Raw genomic sequence first — 18,140 nt, 5'->3', positions numbered from 1 at the left:
AGGTACCTGTGCCTGCTCTGAAGTAGTTTCCCTCTAATCCCAAGGGATTAATCCTGAAGTGCATCGAAACATCGGAGGTGAAGGGGCACAGTGGAAATTCCTTATGGGCTGGTAATAATAACTGAAAGCTGCTCTGTGAAGCAAACCTGAGGCTGACTTGGTTTTTAATGGACATCTGTCTGTAGGGGGAAAAAATGCCATGGCAACTGGCTTTCTTGTTGGCATGCCTGCCTCGGCACAGGGCTGGGGAGAGATGGGTGTTGCAGGGGCTGTGCTGGAAACGTGGAGGTACCAGGCAGGGAGGCAAAGGTTGTTTATGCTCTGTGAGCACCAGATCTTGAGGGATTTGAGAGCTAAATCTTGGCATAACGATTGCTTTGTGTGCTGCTGCTGCTGCTGCTGCTGCTGCTGAGCAGGAGCCAGGCTGGGTTCCCCCCTCCCTTTTCTAAAAATGTGAAATCCAAAAGCGCAAAGGGCTCTATTGGTGATTTCCTGGCGGTTTGCTGGGCATGGTTGGTGTCTCTCAGCCTGCAGCTCTGGCCCAAAACAATCCCTGGGAACCCAGGGCTTTGTCCTTCAGATCCTGCAGCTTTGCTGCCCCAGGAAGGAAATGCCCTTGTCCAGTGTCTGAGGCCTGTGCAAATTGAGAGCAAGGGCCAGAGTTGGTTATGGGTGAAACAAGCCCTGGCACTTCTGTGCCTCCCTCCTGAGCTCTGTGACTGCAGGGATGGACATCAGGCATGGACATGAGTATTTCCCTTCATCTCCTGGTGGTTGCAGAGGAGCAGCTGGCACGTCATGGCTCAGCAGGGACATCCACCATCCATGCATGCCCTGGCTGCACAGGAGGGCTGGAGGGCTGAAAATTGGGAAGGAATTGCAATCAACCCACAAATCCAGATCAAAAACTGTACCTGCTGGAAGCTGGCTCTGCCTGGAGCTGAGCTGTGAGTCTGGGGGGCTGCAGGCACTGGGGAGACCCTGAACAGAGACTGGGGTGGGGAGGAAAGGCAGAGGTGGCAGCAGCTGTCCCACCTGCTGGGTTGGAGCTTGGGCTTTGGTTTTGCACCAATTCTGGCCTGGCCAGGGCTGTGTCATCAGGAAACACTCAGGGCAGCTTTGCTGACATCAGATCTCTCTGGGAAGTGCTTGGTGTGTCAGAGCACTTGATTTGTTCTCCTAATATCCTTCCAAGTGTTTGGAGACCCCTGTGCTCACAGCACTGTTCACAAAGCTTAACTCTCCAAGAGGAGGGTTAGGGATGATGGGACTAAAGAAGAATCTTCAGGGAAGAGAAAACACGTGTGTGCAAATGCTCAGTGCTCTGATTTCACTCCAAATAAATCCCTGGGCCGTTGTCCCTCTGTGTGCAGGCGTGTCCTGTCTTGCTGCTGCTGTTGAGGATCATCCTGGAAGCTCAAGGAAGGGAGCACAAGACCCAGGAGCAGGTGAGATCAAGGAAATGTTACATCACACAGCACTTCCTGCTCAGTCATGGTTTTATCGGGCTCATTCATCTCCCTATGCAAATCCAGCCTGCACATGCAGCCACAGACCTGAATGGAAACTGTAGCCTTGGAAAAGAGCAGCTCAGACCTGGATCATGGACAGGAAAGGCAAAACAGGACATGAGTCTCCATCAGAAATTGTTGCTTTTCTCTCCTGACCACAGAGCAGGTGATTGAATCCTGAATCTCTCTACAGCCAGCCCACCAGGGCCACTGTTGGCTGTTCTTTGTCATGACATCACTGGCAATCAAATATCAGCTGTAACAGCAGAGAAAAGGGAAAAAATGTGAGGAATTGATAAAGCCAAGCCACAAAATAAGAGACACAGAACCCTGGGAATGGTATGCAGGGAGAAGTAAGGGAATGATGTGCCATAACAGCAGTATAATCCCATCACACTCGAGTGTGGGTATTCCCTGCTCACCACAGGAGGGTGAGGAGCTCTGTCCATGCTGGTGGGCACCAGAGGATCCAGCTGGAAACCCACTGGAAACCCACCTGGTGGTCATTCCTGCTGGAGCTACTTTAAGTGGTCACTTCTGTCTTTACTTTCAAGGTGCTTTTTCATGAAGATGCTCAACAAACAGCAAAGGGAGGGCACAATGGAAGCCAAACAGAGCTTATCAAAACAAAGAATACATTGAAGGAGAAAACAAGTCAAACTGCAACTGCACTTGAGTCATGACTCAGAGTGAGCACCAGTCTATTCATACCCTGCTTTCCCAGCACGTAAGGGCACCCTAAAATGTACTTCAGTGTGTTCATATCATGTCTTAGAAAACATCTCTGCCTGTGGTACTTATTTCTGTGTTCTCTGACATCCTTGGATCTCTCTTTGCCAGCAGGACCCCACAGTGTGGCTGCCCCTTCAAACCACTGCAGGTGCTTTAATGGTTCTTAACCTTTAAACCTTTAGCCACATAAACAGTCACTAATTGCTGAGAGCTGTAAATATTCTTGGCTGGAAAAGCACTGAAGTGAAGTCCTCTAAAAAACCCCCAACATGAAGTGACCTGGATGTGTTACCATCAATCTCTTATCACACTTCCCTGTGCTTTCTGTTGGTAACTTTCTTTTAAAATGAAAAGTGATGAAATACACTGAGTGCAAGAAATCTTGGCCCCTCAGCTTCCATTCCTGCTGCATTTCTCCCATCCAGAGAGTGCTCCTTCCTTGAGGTCCACAGGACCAACCAAAACCTTTAGAAGAATTTATAAACAGCACCCTGAGGAGGTTGGTTCATAGAATCACAGAATATCCTGAGCTGGGAGGGACCCCCAGGGATCAAACCCAACCCCTGGCCCTGCACAGACACCCCAACAATCCCCTCCAAACCCTCTTGGAGCTCTGGCAGCCTCGGGGCTGTGCCCACTGCGCTGGGGAGCCTGGTCAGTGCCCACCACACCCTTCACCATCTTTGTAGCCTCTTTTGGGCACTCTCTAAAGCTTTATAGCTTTCTTATATTCTATTATTATTATTACTATTGTTATTATTACATGTTATTGAATTTTATTTCATTATATTACCTTATATTGGCTAAGTGTTTTTTATGCTAGTGGATTTTGTACATATAAATATATATATATGTATTAAGGTCTTTTCTTAGCTCCTCTTAGCTAAAGCCACTTATCCCATGCTATGCAGTGAACCAGACTTCTGATTTTACAGCAAAATAGTGCCCAAATCTGTGCCAGTCCCTGCAGGTCTCCCACAGAATCCCTGGGGCTGCACAACTCCTGTGTCCTCTCTTGGTTTTGTGGCTGTGAAATAGCAAGTGTCTTGGGAGTTCACTAAAATGACTGAAAAATGCCGTTTCCTCAAATCACTGCCTCTCTTTTACAGTATTTTCAATGGGAAAATTCCTCATGCTGAGCCTGTTCTGGGGAGTGTCTGTCATTCAGCTCTTAAGGTGTTAACCACAAGGCTCCTTGGGCCTCTGAGGTAAAACAAAACAATCACTTTAACAGTCAAAATTGTAAGGAAAATGCTAATTTACGGAAGCTGTTCAATATTTGTTATCATTTCACCGTTGTGCCACCCACAACTCTTCCAAGTGCACGGCAAAGCTGTTGCTTTTGGAGCAAGGTGTATAAATAATGCCTGCCTGAGAGCACTGCTCCTTTTTATTCCATTGGAATCCTGTGGGATTTCTGGAGCATTTCTATGAATAGAGTCAACCGGGAGCATTTGGAGTAACCATGGCTATAAATCAATTTAGCTCTTGCTTTTCAAGTTGCATCTGTTCTTACTAATCCTGTACGTGCATACATTTATATGTATTTTTTTTCCAACAGCACAGGCCAGGCTTTATTTTCGTGTGTTGGGCTGAGTCGGTGGAATCACCGCTGAGGCTCCACCCGTGGATGCTGCAGAGCTGGGCATGGTGGGCAGGGCACACGGGGCACCCCAGTGTTCATGTGCCACAGCAATGCGAATTTTCATGTTTTTACCAACCGGGGAGCGCTGTGTGCTGCAAGATGGAGGGCCCGGCCCGGCCCGGCCCGGCGCGGTGCCTCGGGCTGTGCGCGGGCCCCGCCGTGTCCCGCGGCCTCCCCCGCCGGCGGGCCCGGCCATTTTCCTGCATTTCGTTGTGTCTCGCCGCCTGCTCTCCTTTGAACGCAGCGCTGCGGCCGGGCCCGGGGAGGGGCGAGGCCGCACAGGCCGCGGGCTGCGGGCACGGCACGGCACGGCGCGGGGGGGACCCAACCGTGCCGGTGGCCGCGGGGCGCTGTGCGGTGGGCCGGGAGCCCCTCAGGGCCCCGCTCGGGCCGGGCCCGCCGCCGTCCCGCGCCGCCGCCTCACGTGTCCCCCTCCTCCCTCCGCCCCTTCACCCGCCGCAGCACCGCCGCCGCGCCCTCCGACTTCCCGTAAAGAGTCCGCGCCGCCCGCGCTCCCCGTGCCGCGCCCGCCGCTCCGCCCCGGCCCCAACGAGCCCCCGCCAAGCCCCGCAGCTTCGGCCGCGCCCCCCTCGCTCCGCTGCGCTCCCCTCAGCGCTGCCGCCCCTCCCGCTGTGTCCGTGTGTGTGTCCGTGCCCCCCCCCCCCGCGGATCCCTCCGCGCCGCGCTCCGCTCCCTCCGCCCCGCTCGCACTGTTTGGGAGCAACCGGCCGAGCCAGCGGCGCCGCGGCCCCGCCAGCGCAGCACCGGCCGAGCGCACCCGCGACCGCGGCGCTCTGCTCCCTCCTCCCTCCCTCTTCCTCCTCCTCCTTCTCCTCCCTGCTCGCTGCTGCTGCTGCTGCCGAGCCATGTCCCTCAAGCAAGCGGCGGCGGCGGCGGCGCAGCCCGCCGGCAACAACCGCAAGCCCCCCGGCGGTGGCGGCGGCGGCGGGCCCGGCCTGCCGTCAGCCGCGGGCAGGCAGAACATGGGCAGGTGGGTGCGCGGAGCGGCCCCGCCGGCAGGGCCCGAACCCGGTGCGGGCACCGCTCGCCCGCCCTCCTCGTCCCGTCCGCGCCCCCCCCGCGCCCCGCACCGGCCTCTCTCGCTCTATGGGCGGCGGCGGCGGCGCGGGCGGGAGGAGCGGCCGGAGCGGAGCGGGCCCGCAGCATGGCGGGGCCGGGGCGGGGGCCGCGATGGCGGCGGGCGCGGCCCCGCCGAGGGGGTTCCGCAGTGGAGCGGGCGAGGCCGGGCCGCGGCCGGGGGGGTGCCCTTCAGGCGCGGGGAGGGCACGGCGGGCGGGGAGGGCACGGCGGGGCGGACAGGGCATGGCGGGGAGGGGATGGAGGGGAGGACAGGCCGCGGACAGGGCATGGAGGGGAGGGCACGGCGGGCGGTGTGAGGGAACGGCGGGCAGGCCGCGGGCGGGGGGCGCGGGCAGGGCACGGAGCGCTGGGCACGGAGGGGAGGACAGGCCGCGGACAGGGCACGGAGGGCGGGGGGTACGGAGGGGAGGGCACGGCGGGCAGGACAGGGAGGAGAGGGGAGGGGAGGACGGGCGGGGGGCGCGGGGTGCGGGCGGGCCCCGCCGGGCGGTGGCGGTGGCGGCGCGGGGGGAGCGCGGCCCGCACGTGCCGGGCCGGCGCGGGAAGGGCCGCGGGCGATGGCGGCGGGGCCGGGGGGCGGCCCGGGCGGGGAAGGGAAGGGAAGGGGCGGCGATCCGGGCCCGCGATGGCGGCGGCGGCGGCCTCGGCTCACCCGCCGTGCTGCGGGGGGCGGCGGGGGGGGTGGTGGGGGGGGGGACGGAGGTGTTAATTTTAACATCTAGGGGTTATTGTTATTTTTTCTGAAATTTTTATTTTTTATATTATTATTGGTTTTTTTTTAATGGGAAGCGCAGTAGAATTTCTCGCGGGAAGGCGAGGCCGCGCCGCTGGATGGTGGTGCTGCGAGGCCTTGCCTGATCCCGGATTTTTGGGGCAGGGATCCTGCAGGGAATGAGCCCCATCCTCACCTGATCCCGGATTTTTGGGGCAGGGATCCTGCAGGGAATGAGTCCCATCCTCACCTGATCCCGGATTTTTGGGGCAGGGATCCTGCAGGGAATGAGCCCCATCCTCGTCTGATCCTGGATTTTTGGGGCAGGGATCCTGCAGGGAATGAGCCCCATCCTCACCTGATCCCGGATTTTTGGGGCAGGGATCCTGCAGGGAATGAGCCCCATCCTCGTCTGATCCCGGGGTTTTGAGCAAAGATCCTGCAGAGGATGAGCCCCCTCCTCACCTGCTCCCATATTTTTTGGGCAGGGATCCTGCAGGGGATGATCCCCCCCAGGTTTTTGGGCTGAGATCCTGCAGAGAATGAGCCCCCTTTCCTCACTTGTTTCCCTATTTTTTGGGCAGAGATCTTGCAGGGGATGATCCCCCCGGGTTTTTGGGCAGGGATCCTGCAGAGGATGAGCCCTCTCCTCACCTGATCCCATATTTTTTGGGCAGGGATCCTGCAGGGGATCCCTCCTCACCCCCCTGCCCCACGCTTGCTGCCCCCGGAAGATCCATCCCACTCCAGCATTTCCTACACTAATCCCCACCTATTCCCCCTTCCTCTTCCTGGACTAACAAACTGGGCAGTGCCGTGGGTTTCTCTGGGGCTGGGGGGTCACAACAGACACCCAGAGCAGTTCTGAAGGTCACAGGCACTCAGAGCACTTTCATTTCGGGTTCATTCCTCTCCCTCCTTGTGCCCACTCAGGGGTGGGCACTGGCAATAAAACCCAGTTTACAGTGGCCCCATAGCTGGACATCACTAGAAATGGGGTTTTACTTTGTTCCCAGCCTGTGGAAGAGCTTTGGAAGGGTCGGGAAGGACAGAATAAATAACAACAGCAATGCCTGGGCAGCTCAGGGCACCCATTTAATGGTTTTTACGTGTGGCATTGGCTGCCTGCTGTGCCCTGTCCTGCCAGCACACAGTGGCACTGTAGAGGTTAACCTGAAGGGCAACAAACCCCACAGCTTAGTTTTCTAATTTCAGTCTCACGGGGAGCACTTGCCCTCAAAGATTTGGGCATCTGAGCTTTAATTTCTCTCCCAAGTTTAAGTTAAAACCCCCAGATCTCCTACCACTGTTGCCTTTGTGGTTTTGCTGGAGAAACTCCACTTCAGAACTCCTTAAGGAGTCCCAGTGAGGCTGCTGAACAACTGGCACGTTCTCAGAGGTGCCCCCACTCCTTTTTGTTAATTTTCCAAGTTATTTTTGAGTGGAGGGGCTGTAAAATCCCAGCCCCAGGGGTGATGGAGCCCCATGAAACCCCTGCAGAGAACTTGCCCCTTTGCTGTCCTAAGGAGAAATCCTGCCATTTGGGGAGTACAAATTCAAACCTGGCCATATCAGTGGAAAGCTGACTGGCTTTTCTGTTTGAAAAATCAAAATTCAGGTGTTCTGCATCTTCCCAGCAATTTGCTGCATTGTATTATTTGATAAAACCCTGAGCATTTCTGGTTTTTGTCAGCCTGCCTTCCTAGCCCCTCATTTCCCTGCAGCACCAGCATTCCCTTTCTTACCTTAAATGCAAAAAAATGTTCCTTTTCGTGGCTAAGTTGCCTTTAAAAGCTCAGTTTGGGTAAAAAGCTCAGGGATAATTAACTGCCTGGGCCTAATTTTGTGCTGGGAGTTTCCTGCTGTAAGAACTGGGCTGAGCTCTTGGTCCTTGTACCTCTGCTGACGAGTGGAGGGTGTTGGTCTCCATCTCACAGTGATGGACATCTCTGTTCCCTCCTGGAAAATGCAAAATCCTGTGTGAACAAACAAGGCCTTCCTGTGGTTTTCATTATTATATATTCATAGAGATTATTATATATTCATTATATTATGTGAATTTCTTGGACATGAGGGGAAAGATCTGAAATGGAGGTATTTTAAAGATTGAAAAAGAAGGATGAGTAGCTTTTTGGTGGAAGTGTTGTGTGGAATGTGCAGTGTGGCAGATGGGCTTGGGCTGGAGGGGACAGGCCAAGAGCACAAGGAACTGATGAGGGAAAATGTGGACCTTGTTCCCAAACCTGCAGAGCATTATCCAACACCTGCTTTTTGTGTCTCAGTTGAGTTCTGCCCTTGTGCAAGCACAGGAGGGTTGGCTGTCCTCTCTCCCAGCCTTCCCCCAACCTCCTCAGCCTTTCCTCTTCATTTTCCCCTTTGTTATTTTGTCCAAACCTCACCTTTGGCTTCTGTGTCTGGTTACAATTGTGGCGCAGGGGGGGTTTTCCTTTTGGTAACTTTCTTGCCTAACTGGACTTGGGAGTCCTTTAAGAAGACGCTAAATTGCTGCTTTTTAAAAATGGCTTTTCCCATTGAAAAGCTAAAACTGAAATTATCCCATGGATAAATCTCAAAACCAAGCCACATACAGTACATTTGTTTTCCTTTCTCCTTGATATCCCATTTTAAAAACCTTTCTCCTTGATATCCCATTTTAAAAACCTTTTTCCTTGATATCCCATTTTAAGAACCTTTTTCCTTGATATCCCATTTTAAGAACCTTTCTCCTTGATATCCCATTTTAAGAACCTTTCTCCTTGATATCCCATTTTAAGAACCTTTCTCCTTGATATCCCATTGTAAGAACCCACCTAAAGGCTTGAAGGGCAGGAGGGGTGTCCCTTGTGTTCCGACTGAGGGAATGGGGAATGTTGAGCTCCAGGGGCTGGGATATCACAGCAGTGACTGTTCTGGAGGTCGGATCCCACGTGCCATTCAGAGCCTTTCCAGCTTGTTCTCACATCTTTGTGTGGGTTTTAGTGCAACTCTGCAGAACTGCTGAGCAAAATTGCCTGGGCAACCTGCAGGTCTCTTCCCTTCTCACTGAGAGTGCACAACATTATTATATCCCTGGCTTTGAGTAACTTTTAATTTGCTACCTGATTCATGGCCATGTAGATGAAGAAGGTTCTACAGTGACTCAGCCCACCAGCAGGTTACTGGTGTGCACTGGGGCAGACTGGGGACAGGTGTTTCCATACCCAGGTGCTACAGAGGCTGTCATGGTGTGTGGAGACAGGAATTGGCATTTATAATGTCAGCATTGGGGGGAAAACACCAGCAACCAAAGCTGCAGGACTTGCATAATCTTCATTTGACAGCTTTGGTTCCTTTGACTTCATCCAGCCAAACACTGCACTGAAATAAAACCTTGCACTTCTGATTTCTCCCCTGCAAGAAAATCTTTCCCAGCACTAAAATTCTTTATAGAGTATCCTGTAAATTTGCTTTCCAAGCTGCAGTAATGTCAGTGCTCCAGAAACATCCCAAATCCAGCACTCTGTAGCTGCACTTGCATTTGTTTCTTAGTTTCCAAGTGAAGATGCTGCTGGAGAGAAAACCTGAGACTTTCTTTCTCATCCAGGAAAGACTTTGTTTCCCTTGCCTTAGTTTTCACTTAACTGGGAAAACATGAACGTGTGACCTTGTTTTACTTATACAAACGCTCCACTTGGCATGTAAACATCAGGAGGAGGAGGGATGTGAGGAATAGGGGAGGAAATGCTCATAAAAATAGAAAAATGCAAGTTGCTGCTGGGGGGAAAATGATAGTTATTGTGCAGTGTTTGGGCCCCCCTGGAGAATCCTCTGTTGAGGTGTCAGTGCTGGGCTGGAGGATTTGGCTACAGAGTTTCATTCCTGGGGGGCACTTTGGTGCAATATTTTCTGGGTTTGTGCCTTTGCCACCCCAAAGCAAAGGGTTTCCAGGCTGCCCTGCCTTCACCCACTTTACCTTCAGCCACCTTTCTGCAAAGCAAAATGGATTTGTTTTTTAATTTTCTTTAATGAAAATGGGGGTTTAGGCAGCACTGCCAAGTGGTTACTGACCCTTCTAGATTGCCCCATTCTTGGTGTTACTCTCCTGGTCTAAATGATGCTGAAATTCTGGCAAAACTCATCTGCTTTCTGCTTTTGTAAAGGTCCTGAGTTTTTTGGGGTTTGTTTTCATTTGTTGCATCAGAGATGTGTCAGAGATGAGTTGGAACTTGAGTCTTCACCTATTGAAATATTCAACTCAAGTTGATGGCCTTGGTTTTAGGAGAAGCCTCAGGTTTGGCTGAATTGGTGGGATTGCTGAATATCTTTCTTTTTTCCATCTTGCTGGATGCCTTTCCTGTATTCCAGTGGTTTGTGTTTAACACAAGCTGGAAAACAAGAGGCCTGGTCTGTAAAGAGATAAATTAGATCAGAGGAACAGCAAGAATTTCTGCAGGTGGTTGGTGCAGGAATTGGGACCTCCTGCCAAGGTGGATGTGCACAATGAGTTTGTTTCTTAAAGAAATGTGGGGAGGGACAGTAATTTGGGAAATATGGAAAGAGATGGATGGGAAATGCAGTTGGGTTGGTGCTCAGAGGGAATGCTCCAAACTTTGAGCAGCCTCACAATCCAGTCACTGAAATTCTGATATTTGTCACTAAAGATGGGGGTGTTTCTGTTGCAAAGACACCAAAACCTGTCCCTTCTGACCGTTCTTACAGCAGATGTGGGAAGGAGGAGCTCAAATCCTTGGTGCCAACTGATGGAACTGGTGACATGGGGTGACTGTGGCCGAGTTCTGTGACTGACCGTGGGGGTCACGTTTTTGATTGCAGCAGAAGGACAAGTGAGAACTGGACTGTCCCTCTTGTTTGGGGGTTCCTCATCTGGTGAAATGACTTTCAGAAAGAGGAGGGTCATTCCTGGTAAAAATGCTGTTCCAGGTTGGCATTTAGCAAATGGCAGATGTAGGAAATGGTGATTTCTTGTCTCCAGAGCAAGCTTGAAGTTGTGAAGCTTCTGTGGAGAGTTCAGGCTGATGGTAGTTAAAAAAAGGTTATTTGCATTAGAATTTGGGGGGTTTTGTGAGATTAGGACTCTGCAATGTTCTGAAAATGCCTACTGGGCACCCCCAATCTCCAGGTTCTGCTGTCAGCAAATGTCACCAGTGTGGGGGATGCTCTGAGACCACATTTTGTTGCAGAAACTTGTTTTCTTAAATGATTTAAGTGTTAGTTTAGTGGGGTTTTGGTTTTTTTGTTCCTTAGGTCCTCTCATGGCTCTCTGATGGCCTTTCTTTATTCCTGCAGAATTTATTGGGGGGTTATTTATGTTCACTGGGAGAAGTTCCTTTGATTTCTTGACTGCTCCATGAGCATTATGTTTAAGGGCGTGTTATTTTGAGGGGCAGGTTGGTGTTTTCAGGGGCAGTGGGATGCACTTGGCATTCAGTGAAGGTGTTCAGGGCTCTGAGCAACAACCTGATCTGCTGGAAGGTGTCCCTGCTCGTGGCAGGGTTTGGATCTGGATCATCCTTAAGGTCCTTTCCAACCCAAACCATTCTGGGATTCCATGACATCCAGTTGGGTTTAGATTCCAGTGTTGTTTGGATATTTTAAGGTGGACATGGTTCTTTGTGTCTCTTTAATGGAGTGGTTGTGCATCTCTAAGGAGGTTCTGTTTTAAAAATTGATTTTTTTTTTCAGTAGGAGACTTAATTTTGCCTCAAATTAGACTGTGCACTCCTCAAGTTGTAATATAAATATGTAAATACTTGAAACTAGAACTTCTTTGTACAGGGAAGGAGCCAGTGGATTGAAGAGCTGAAGCTGTTGGGGACTTGGCAGCTGCAGGGATGTTTTGGGCCCCTTCATGGCTGAGGTGGAGGGCACAGAGAGGTCCAGCTCAGTTGGCTGGCAGAGTGCCCTGAGCATCCAGGTTGATTGGAAAGCTTTGGGAAGAGTCCTGAGTGCTGCTCGTGGTCAGACTTGCACTGCAAGGTGGTTTGGAGGGGATGAACAGACTGAGTTTCTCTTGCTGGGCTGTGAGAGCAGTTGGGAACAAGCTCTGCAGGCAGAGCCTCACAGCTGGGGCACCTCTGGGGCTCATGGCACAGCCCCTTTGGGGGGCACAGTGACAAGCTCAGAGCCTCTGGCCTTACAGAAGGGCCTGTCCTGAGTGAGGATTGAGCCTGAGCTGGGTTTGGCTTTCTGTGCCAGGAAGTTTGGAATTTGCTTTAGCTACAGGATCCTGCTTAAGAGACCAGTTTTATGATGACACAGCCTTAGTATTTTCTTCCTTTTCCCCTTGGGTTCCAGGATTCTGCTTGAGAGAGAACATTTCCATGACCTGGGCTTAGTGTTTTCTTCATTTTGTCCTGCAGTTCAGTGCAGGATTTGTTGGCCGGCGAGGGGTTTGGGGGATGAACTGCACAGTGGGCCCTGCAGTGCCAGCTCCTGCTCTCTGGGAATGCTGCTCCCTCCTCCTGCTGCCATTCTCCAGACTGGGGTGGGGTTTGGGGTTCCTGCTTGGTGAGAAATGCCCCCTTTGGGCAGCTCTAACCCCTGCCATGTGTGTGTTCCCTTGCAGAGGCCGCAGCAGTGGCAAAGGACCACCCCAGCCTACGGTGAGTTGGGGCTTCCTCCTCCCTGGGCCACTCCTGGTGGGAGGAGACAGCTCAGAGGCACCAGAACAGCACATGCTGGAATGTTCTCCCAGTTTTTTCCTTCGGATACTTCAGCCTGAGATACAGTTTTCCAAAGAGTTGCATCTTGCATTCATTTAAGCCTCCTGGGAGGGTGAAGGGGGGAAGGTTCATTTATTTAACTACACTTGTATAAATATTCTGTGTTTTCTTGCATTTCTAGTAGTAGATATGAATAACACTCAACCTAAGGCAGTGCTTTTTGAATTATTTCCTAGCTGGAGACTCTAACATTGGATTCTCCCTTAAACAGATGATAATAAGACAGCATTTAATTAAATAAAAATAGCAATTTTGTTTAGCTTTACTCTAAAATTGCTCACCCAGGATTCTGCTACCCCCAGTGTGTTCAGTTATTCTCAAGGCATGGTTGGAGCAGAGATGTGGCTTGGCTTGTAGAACATCATTTTGTCAGAGCTAAAGGATTTAAAGAGTTGATCTTTGAACTGCACTAATCACATATTTGCCAGTTTGTTATTGGCCTGGTTTCCAAAGATGGCCAATTAGGGGGAGTGGAGCAGAAAGTAGGAAGGTTTAAAGGGACCACAGTTTAATTACATTAATTTTTATTGAAGATATCAAGGCACTTGAGGCACAATAAAGGAGCTTTGAGGGAGCCTGGTGAAAGAGGCCACGTGCAAACACTAAACATCTCCCAGGTGTTGGTGCTTCTGCCCCGTGTGCTGAGCACAGCAGTGTCCTGGGACACCTCCTCACTGCAGGAGGGTGGCTGGCACAGCAGTCAGGGCACTGGGCAGCTGCCAGGGCAGAGAGGGAAAGCTCAGGGTCTGGGGAGGGCCCTGCTCGTGCAGCATCTCATTTCCCAAGCACAGGGGGGGCAGGGAGAGATCCAGCACCAAAGCACAGCCATCCTCACCTCAGGTGGTCCCACTCTGCCAGTCAGGGGTCACATCCTGGTGGGACCTGAGCAGCTCTGCCAGTCACGGGTCACATCCTGGTGGGACCTGAGCAGCTCTGCCAGGTGGGATTCACATCCTGGTGAGACTTGAGCAGCTCTGAGAGTTGGTCAGAGAAAGGAAAATCTTCTGTGCCATATTTAAAATTTAAAATTAATCTCCAATAATACCCATTTTATTGCCTGAGTGAGGGTTTGAACAGTGTTTGTGGGGACTCAGATGCAAGCCAGCCCTGGGTTTGGTGCACTGAATTCTGCAATTGTTCCAAGTTTTTCTCTTATATTCACAATTTCTTTCTTACTTTTTCAGATTTCTTTTGATGGCATCTATGCAAACATGAGAATGGTTCACATACTCACATCAGTTGTTGTAAGTCCTCATCTTTGGGAGAGGGGAGACAGTTCCTATAGTGACAGAGAATTGTTAACTGGGCTGCTAATTATATTGGAGTGAATATCAAATTTTAGGCATCTTCTGCCAAGACTGAACTTCACAAGATCACAGCAATAGCTGTTCTGCATTTTGGGCTGGGAAGGTTCTGATTTGCAGAAGTACAAGCAGATTTCTGGGGTGCATTGGTCATATTTTGAATTTTCTGTCTTCAGAGGGGCTATGGATAAATAAAATAATTGTGTGCAGGGTTTGGAAACCTTTCTCCCAGATTTTAAAGCCAGTCCTGCCATTCCAACATGAATCCCACATCCCCTGCAGTCCAGGTTGAGCTTTTCTCTATATTTGTACCCACACAGGCCCAGATTTTGGTTTGCAACAAGAACTTCTTTGTGTTTTCAGTGGTGCAGAGTGTTGTAAGAACCAGATCTGCTCTCTGAGTCCCCCCAGAGCCCCCCCAGCTGTTTGCAGCTGCAGAGCACAGCAGTGGGCAGGTGCTGGATGAGATGGGATTCAAAATTGAGCTATTTCTTACACCATGCACTTGTCTGAGGTGAAGGGAAGCACTCAGGTGTCTTGTCTGCCAGAAAGTTATACTGTCATTTTTCTTGCATTCCAGGGATCCAAATGTGAAGTACAGGTGAAAAATGGTGGTATATATGAAGGAGTTTTTAAAACCTACAGTCCTAAGGTAATTATTTTACATTTGACTCTTCCCTATTTTCAGAGCTCCTGATAACTGATATTTAATTCAAACGTGAACGTTCAACTTAATTAAAATTCGACTGTTGACTGCGAATTATTTTACCTTTCCACAAGCAGGCTGTAAATGGATTTTTTGCAGGTAGGAGAGGCTGGCAGAGCCTGCAGTGAGTGGCTGTGTGTGTGTTGTGTCCCCACAGTGTGACCTGGTGGTGGACGCTGCCCACCGGAAAACGGCCGAGAGCAGCCTGGGCCCCAAGCGCGAGGACATCCTGGAGAGCATCCTCTTCAAGTCCTCAGACTTTGTCATGGTGCATTTCAAGGACATGGATACCAATTATGCCAGAAGAGGTATGCTTGGGGTTTAGAGTTGCTTTTGTTGGTGTGCCCAAGGTTTTTCAAAGCAAGTGCTGCAGGATCTGAAAATTAAAGTTCATGTTTAAATTCTTTGTGAGTCCAAAAACCCCCCTGAAATCTCAGATTTGTCCAATGTTTTTTGAATGGATTGGTGGCCACTCTGCTTTGTGGTGTGGAAAGCAAAGCCTTAGTGGTTTTACAAACCATTCTAAAGGTTCTGTGGGAGGCTGCCTTTTTTTGGTGACTATGTTTCTAAATGACTCTGTTAAATGTTTCACAGGAATCCATGAAGGCACAAATTCTTTCCAAAATATTAATGTTCAGAGTTGGTTGATACAAAGTCTCTATTGAGTTAATTTTTGTATCTAAACATACATCATAGGAATAGTCTAAAAATACTGCTGCAAACAGCTAAAAAAACCTTTAAAAATCCTCTATTTGTGTTTTTAATTTCTGCTTTGCTACTCCTAGACTTGTAGGCTCTCCAAAATACAGAAGAACCTTGTGAGGGGACAGGCAGCCCTTAAAATCTTGAAGACATGCCTTGAAACTGTGAAAATCAAATTATTTTACAGGCTGCCAGGCAGTTTTCATACTTCTCCTGTGTGACCTCCAAGCCCCTGATTATTTTTTTGGAACCTGAGAGGCTCATAAGTCAGAGATTCCTGGGCAGATTTCTCTGTTTGGGCAGCAGATTTGAAGGGGTTTTATGCTCATGTTGCTGATTTGGGGTGGAATTATGTGTGTACATTTCCAGGTTGATTAACAGCTGTCTCTGGGAGCTCAGGGGTCATTGTAACATGTTTTATTGGCATTGTCAGAGCCTTAGAGATGTGTGGGGACAGAGGGCAGGTAGGGAGGTGTTTCTCTCTCACCTTGTGTCTGTACCTGTGATGTCCTTGCCTGATTTAAAGCTGAAGAATGAGAGGTTTGTTGTTTCAAGGCATTTTGCTTTTCCCAGAAGATGATGCAGAATGTCAGAGCAAATGCAGCATTGAAATGCAGATAAGTTCCAGGTTCTGGATGGGACTTGGAATTTAAATGACACCAGAGCTGTTTTGTAATGGCTCTGCTCTGAACTTCACTTCAGTGTAAATGCAAACTGGGCCCTGCCTTACCCAGTCCTTACAGACTTTGAACAGAATGAAGGAAAAACACTCTGCTACTTCTAGGAATGGACATTTTCTAGAAGAACAGACGTTTTCAGGTTGAGCAGTTCCTCAGCTCACTTTATTAGGGGGAATATCATAGAGTCCAAATCTCTTAAGTGCTGGAGAGGAGAGTTGAAATAAAGCTGTGGAGACTTGGAGCAAGATAAACTGGAAGACTGCAGAACTTGATAACTCAGAGTAGGGAAATTAACCTGCTTTCCATTTTCCCTCAAAATATGTTATCTTGAAATGACACTTGAAAGTGTAACTCAGGCTCTGATCACACCTTCAGGTTAGAGCAGTGAGGGGTTTTCTGCTTCCTGGGAAATTAAACAAGCAAGGATTCAAAAGAGTTTGTGCACACAGGAGCTACTGGCCTTTTGTTCTGGTAAATAAACCCAAATGTTATGGCAGTGGCTCAGATAAGCCTGTGATTCACAGGGAATACTGAATCTGCACTCCTGGGTGAGGAGATGGTGCTCCTTGTCCTGGCAGTGGTCACTGCCTGGTGGCCAAGGTGGGACAGGGTTGCACTGCCCCAGGGACAAATCCCTTCAAATGGTCTGCCCCTCAGTGGGGTTTGGCTTTCACAGACAGTTAATTAAGGAGACAATTTGGAAACATTTGAGGGGGAAGGTTTTCACTGCCTTAAAGATGTGGTCAAGGAAAGGGGCACTTCACAAACTCTTGTGTTGGGAGGGGGAACTGGAGTGGGGGTCGTTGGGAGGGGGAACTGGAGTGGGGGTCGTTGGGATCTGTGTGTAGGTTCTTACCCCTTAGGAGGCAGCTGGACATCTGGGGAGCCCTTGAAAGAAATTAAATTTCTGCAGAAATGTCTGTTTTGAGAATTTTAGTGCATTCTGGTTTCCCAGTTCAGTGTCTGGAGTTCTATGGATTTTTATTCTGGGATTTGCTCTCTGCTGGGCTGGGGGAGTTTGGGCAAATGGTGCCCCTGAGAGTGGTCACTGGGTTGAGTGATGAGTCAGGCAGAAGAGACTGGAAGAGACCTGGGAAAGAGCAGCAGGGAGAAAGGGAATGGGATGGAGTCTCCTCAGTGAGAAGAGAGGAAAATGCAGCTGTGTGTGCAGGGCCATCCAGCAGAGCCTGCCAGGCAGCTCCCAGTGCTATCAGTGCTGTGCAGCCCTGGGGCAGGAGCTGATAACTCCTCCTGCAGCTGCTCCAGAGCTCAGGGGAGGGAGCACCGGGCTGGGGGGTGACACTGGGAGCAGCACACGTAGATTTGTGCCAAGCATGACACTGCACCTTCAGATGCACCACTGGGGACAGTGCGGTGCCTGCCCAGACTGTGGGCTTTGGGAGGGAGGGTCTGTGCAGACAGGGCTGTTCCAGCAGTGAATGCTCAAACAATAAACCTGTCCCTGCTTCCCAGGCCCTTCTCTGCAGCACTGCCAGCCTGCACAACCCTCTGTGCTCCTGCAGATGCTGGTTGGGCTTCAGAAGGGATGGGAAGGATCCCCTGAGGTCTCTGTGGAGCTGAGGTTTGCTGCAGTGCAGGCTGGGGAATGAAACATGCCTTGGACAGCTCAGGAGAGGCTGTTCCCACCATCAGCCCCTCTCAGCCTGTTCTGTGCTTTGGGACTGGGGCTGACACAGTCATAGAATCACAGAATCAGTTGGGTTGGAAAAGGCTTCCGAGATCATCAAGTCCAACCCTTGGTCCAACTCCAGTCCCTTTACCACATCATGGCACTCAGTGCCACGGCCAATCTCAGGGTAAAAACCTCCAGGGATGGGGAATCCACCCCCTCTCTGGGCAGCCCATTCCAATGCCTGAGCACTCTCTCTGGAAAGAATTTTTTCTGATCTCCAGCTTAGCTTTCCCCTGGCAGAGCTTGAGCCCCCTTGTCCTATTGCTGAGTGCCTGAGAGACGAGACCAACCCCCACCTGGCCGGAACTTCCCTTCAGGTAGTTCTGGACAGTGCTGAGGTCACCTCTGAGCCTCCTCTTCTCCAGGCTAAACACCCCCAGCTCCCTCAGCCTCTCCCCACAGCACTTGTGCTCCAGTCCCTTCTCCAGCCTCGTTGCTCTTCTCTTCTCAGTTAGGTTGGAAGAGACCTCTGAGATCACCAAGTCCAACCCTTGATCCAACCCCACTGTGATCACCACAACTTGATCCAACCACATCTTGATCCAACCCCACTGGTGATCACAGTGGGGTTGGACCAAGACAGGTTGGATTCTCTGTCCCTGGAGGTGTTTAAGAGGAGACTCAGTGCCATG

General features: G+C 50.7%; 1 protein-coding gene across 11 annotated transcripts in view; it reads left to right on the top strand.

Annotated features, from left to right (window-relative positions):
- Window positions 1-4,558: 4,558 nt before the first annotated feature.
- ATXN2 (ataxin 2) overlaps window positions 4,559-18,140 on the top strand; it is a 53,532-nt gene continuing 39,950 nt past the window's right edge. For 7 of the 11 annotated variants that reach the window (XM_071571850.1, XM_071571846.1, XM_071571844.1 and 4 more), the window contains exons 1-5: window positions 4,559-4,879; window positions 12,267-12,303; window positions 13,608-13,667; window positions 14,308-14,379; window positions 14,591-14,741. In XM_071571850.1, coding sequence (XP_071427951.1) covers window positions 4,755-4,879; window positions 12,267-12,303; window positions 13,608-13,667; window positions 14,308-14,379; window positions 14,591-14,741 — 445 coding nt within the window. In that variant the 5' untranslated portion in view covers window positions 4,559-4,754. Of the gene's footprint in view, window positions 4,880-7,777; window positions 10,525-12,266; window positions 12,304-13,607; window positions 13,668-14,307; window positions 14,380-14,590; window positions 14,742-18,140 lie in introns of those variants that run through there. The other 4 variants (XM_071571852.1, XM_071571851.1, XM_071571849.1 and 1 more) reach the window with 2 other exon arrangements.

The sequence above is a fragment of the Pithys albifrons genome, chromosome 17 (assembly GCF_047495875.1).
Source record: "Pithys albifrons albifrons isolate INPA30051 chromosome 17, PitAlb_v1, whole genome shotgun sequence".
Lineage (NCBI taxonomy): Eukaryota > Metazoa > Chordata > Aves > Passeriformes > Thamnophilidae > Pithys > Pithys albifrons.
Note: the sequence above shows the minus strand (reverse complement) of the source record. Positions and strands in the feature narration are given on the sequence as shown.